At 35.8% G+C, this 4,399-nt stretch overlaps 1 protein-coding gene across 1 annotated transcript; it reads left to right on the forward strand.

Moving 5' to 3' along the window:
- Positions 1–212: 212 nt before the first annotated feature.
- On the forward strand, positions 213–1,148 carry LOC118662969 (olfactory receptor 52J3). The gene has a single exon (XM_036322139.1). The coding sequence runs from the start codon at positions 213–215 to the stop codon at positions 1,146–1,148; it is 936 nt and encodes a 311-aa protein (XP_036178032.1).
- Positions 1,149–4,399: the final 3,251 nt, after the last annotated feature.

A 4,399-nucleotide genomic window follows, 5' to 3' on the forward strand; every position in this document is an offset into this window, starting at 1 on the left:
GTAAGTGCTTTGAAAATGACCCATTCAAGTGAGCGTGGCTTGATTTAGAATTTTAAAAAATGCATGAGTAGGCCCTTACAAATAGCAAATCTTTTCATTTTCACTATATATACTAAAGAAACTAAGCTAATCATTTTCATAAGTAGCTCTCCTTCCAACTGCTTTTTTCCCCCTCCTAGGAGCAAGAGCTTATCCTCCTGTCATTTGGAAGGATGTTTTATCACAACAGGAGCCTTTTTCACACAGCCACATTTTTCCTCATTGGAATCCCAGGTCTGGAAGAGGTCCATGCCTGGATCTCCCTGCCTTTCTGTTCTGTTTATCTGGTGGCTTTAGTGGGCAATGCCACAATTCTGCTGGTCATCAAGACCAAGCAGACCTTCCGGGAGCCTATGTTCTACTTTCTGGCCATCCTTTCAACAGTTGATTTGGCCCTTTCTACAACCTCTGTGCCCCGAATGCTGGGTATCTTCTGGTTTGATGCACACGAGATGAACTTTGGAGCATGTGTGGCCCAGATGTTTTTGATCCATGCCTTCACTGGCATGGAGGCTGAGGTCCTGATGGTCATGGCCTTTGACCGTTACGTGGCAATCTGTGCTCCACTCCACTACACCACCATCTTAACCTTCCGGGTGCTGGTGGGCATGGGTTTATACATTGTAATTCATCCAGTCCTATTCACACTTCCCCTGATCTATCTCATCTACCGCCTGCCCTTTTGTCAGGCTCGAATAATAGCTCATTCCTACTGTGAGCACATGGGCATTGCAAAGTTGTCTTGTGGGAACATCCGTATCAATGCTATCTATGGGCTCTTTGTAGTCTCTCTCTTTCTTATGAACCTGCTTCTAATCGGCGTTTCCTACATGTACATTCTCCGCGCTGTCTTTCGCCTCCCATCGCAGGAGGCGTGGCTAAAAGCCCTACGCACGTGTGGATCCCATGTTGCAGTCCTCTGTGTTTTCTACATTCCCTCAGTCTTTTCTTTCCTCACGCACCGATTTGGACACAACATACCCCAGTATATCCACATTCTTGTTGCCAACCTCTACTTGGTTATTCCACCCTCACTCAACCCCATCATTTATGGTGTGAGGACCAAACAGATACGAGAGCAAGTGCTCCGTGTTTTTATTAAAAAATAGGGACTTCTACCTCCTTTGTTTAGCAAGCATTTTGATCCAGCAAGCAAAATTGGTGTGTTCTCCTCAGAAAGACATTTCTTTGCCTAAAGTTAGTTCTGCTAAATTACATTCCAGGGAATTTAATCTGGCTCCTTATTAAGTCTATCCTGTGAAAAATCATCATATTTAAATTTCGAGAACCAATTCCCATTCTGGAAGCAAGAACTGTTTTTATTATTTCACTTTGAGTGAGTGAAGATGCCAAGCAATGACCATTTCATCATTACATTTGTTAACATTGCTTTCCCCCCTCAAGTTGTTGTATATTGTCCCTTAGTTTAAAAAAAGACAAGGAAACATATAACAAATACATTCCTTCTCACAACACAGACATAAAAGTATTATTATAATTTTTTTATCTTAAATGTTATTTTTAATCAAACACGTGAGACATCTGAGTTGAAAGACCTATGACTATTACCCCAGTCTGAATCCACTATTTTTCTTATCCTCAGAGACTAGAGTGACTACCACAGGCTTTTTTTTTTTTTTTTTTTTTTTTTTTTTTATAGGTCTTAGAGTCTGAATTTATCATTTCAAATGCAAACATTTTGGTGGGAAAGTGGATTGGAATTGTAAAATTTAATTAATGTAAAGGGTAATTCACTGTGTATCATTCCATAGCTAATTGTTTCATTAAATATTAAGTTTAGAAATCCATCTATCCTGATACGTTTGGGATATAGTTATTTTCTTTTAAAATGTAACAAAATCTTTCATTTGCATTTTATTTGTCTTATCTTTTGATATGTATAAGAATTTGGTATTTTTAATTTAGGATTAATGTTGTGACATCTTTATGAATAGTATTTGTGCATATTTGAAAAATTTCTGAAGATTCTACAACTAGAGGTAGAATTGTTAGGTACTAAGTTACTGATTAAATAAGTCATGTTCTTGCTTTTTTGTGTGTTTCATACTTACTGTAATTTCTAGATTTTCTGCCCAGTTTTTTAAAAGTCACATTGCATGTGTTTTTGAGTACACTTAACATATTAACATTTTCCTATAAAGTCTTTATATTTAATATTTTGTATTCATATAATAGATTAAATTTTTAAAGGAAATTACATTGATTATTGTACTTAATGCACACCCTTCTATCTCTTTTATATGTAGGGTACTGCATAGTTTTATTATACGTCACACCTCAACATCTATTTTATGATTGTTTTGTGTGTGCGTGTGTTTGAGCATATATGTGTTAATTTTTACATTTAATTCTAATATAACTGCAATTTATTTTTTTACGTAAAGTGTAAGAAAATTAAATACTTTTGTTTCTATTTTTAATATGTTTTATAATATAATTGGCTTAATAATTAAGCACTTCAGAACTGTTTTTTATTCTTTCTTAACATCAAATTTGATTATGTACAAGAGTCAGTTTTTTACTAATATAGTCAGTCAGCTTACCTGTTTATTCTTCTACCAGTATCATGATGTTTTGATCAAATATATTTTAATAACTTTTAGAGCTGTTTATCCTGTAATTTTATCATTCTCCTTTTGTTCTTTATAATAATTTATTATGGAAAAAATGTTGTCTTTTTGCTATAGTTAAAAATATCCAAATGGAGTTTTGAATTTATTCCTTGGTTCATTTACTATCAATCAATTAAATGATACATGTATTTCTTTTATTTTAAATTTTTTTATTGAATAAGTTATTACATATGTGTCCTTATCCCCACATTACCCCCCCATTCACCCCACTCATGCCCTCACCCCCCTGTTGTCTGTGTCCTTTGGTTAGGCCTATATGCTTGCATATAAGTCTTTTGGTTGATCTCTCCCCCTTACCCCCATCCTCCCCTACCTTCCCTCTGAGGTTTGACGGTCTGATCGATGCTTCTCTGTCTCTGGATCTGTTTTTGTTCATCAGTTTATGTTGTTCATTATATTCCATAAATGAGTGATAAAATATTCACTGAGAATTAATTTTGCCCCTCACTTGGATAAGCACGAATGATAAAATGTCCCTTGGTGAAATGTCCCAGCACTCTGTTTCTTAGATTCTCTTCCCTCTACATGTCCAGTGTAGAGGTGGGCACATGAAAAGTATACATAAGCTGTGGGAGCAAATGTCAAACAGCAGCCATTGTTTTCTGTAGTTTAGGAGCTTTGTTTATGGCAGCGATAGATCAACACAGTAAAACTAGAAGTCTTCTGATTTTTCTCTGAAGTTACTACAGTTATTTGCCAAAATAAACGTTCACTGATGAAAGAAAAATACCCAGACTTCTGAGATTTGTTAGATAAAACTTCTGAGATAAGCAAACTAGATATTAAAAAAGCACAATTCCATATTGCTCTCCAGTTAGAATAAGTCTTATGAAAGCCAGATGAAAATTGGTGTTTGGGGTAAAGTATGCCTCACAAAAGTTCTGATGGTTTTGCACAAGAAATTGTATGAGCATTTTCCCAGTTCCTAAGAGTAAATGACTCTAATATCTACATTAAATTCATCCATTTTCCCTCTACACAAGAAAAAAAATTACTTTTGTGGTAGGTGTTTGCTAGACTCCATACTTCCCCTGGAGCAGATAAACAGAGCCTCTGAAACTAAACTTGAGTGCAGTAATGAAATGAATAGCACGAATATACTTAAAAATGATTACTTTCTTATTTTTAATTTAACTAAAACAAAGTTCCACAAACCTATTATAAAGGGCAAGGTAGAAATAATTTTAAGCTTTGCAAGCCATATGATTTTTGTTGGCATTATTAAATTCTGCTCTAATGTAAAAAACACAATTATATTAAATAAAACAAATGATTGTGTCTGTGTTCCAGTAAAACCTTTGCAAAATGGTCATTGAATCTCTAGTTATAATTTCCAAATAATGGAAACGAACCAGATATACTTCAAGGAGTGAGTGGCTAAAAAAAATGGTAACATATTCATTCTGAGGAATACCATAAGTCATCAGTCAAAATGAACTATTGATAGACAACTTGAATAAATGTCCAGATAACTTACACTGAGTGAAAAAGCAGTTTTCCAAAGATTTCATATTATATTAGAGGCCTGGTGCACAGATTTATGCACCAGTGGGGTTCCCTCGGCCTGGCCTACAGGAATTGGGCCAAAACCGGCTCTCTGACATCCCCTGAGGGGTCCCGGATTGCGAGAGGGCGGTTTTCTGGTGATGCACCCCAGAATCGGGCTCCCTCCTCTCTGGTTCTGGGTGTGTCACCTGAGAACTACA

Source organism: Myotis myotis, unplaced genomic scaffold (assembly GCF_014108235.1).
Source record: "Myotis myotis isolate mMyoMyo1 unplaced genomic scaffold, mMyoMyo1.p scaffold_m19_p_10, whole genome shotgun sequence".
In the NCBI taxonomy this organism is placed as follows: domain Eukaryota; kingdom Metazoa; phylum Chordata; class Mammalia; order Chiroptera; family Vespertilionidae; genus Myotis; species Myotis myotis.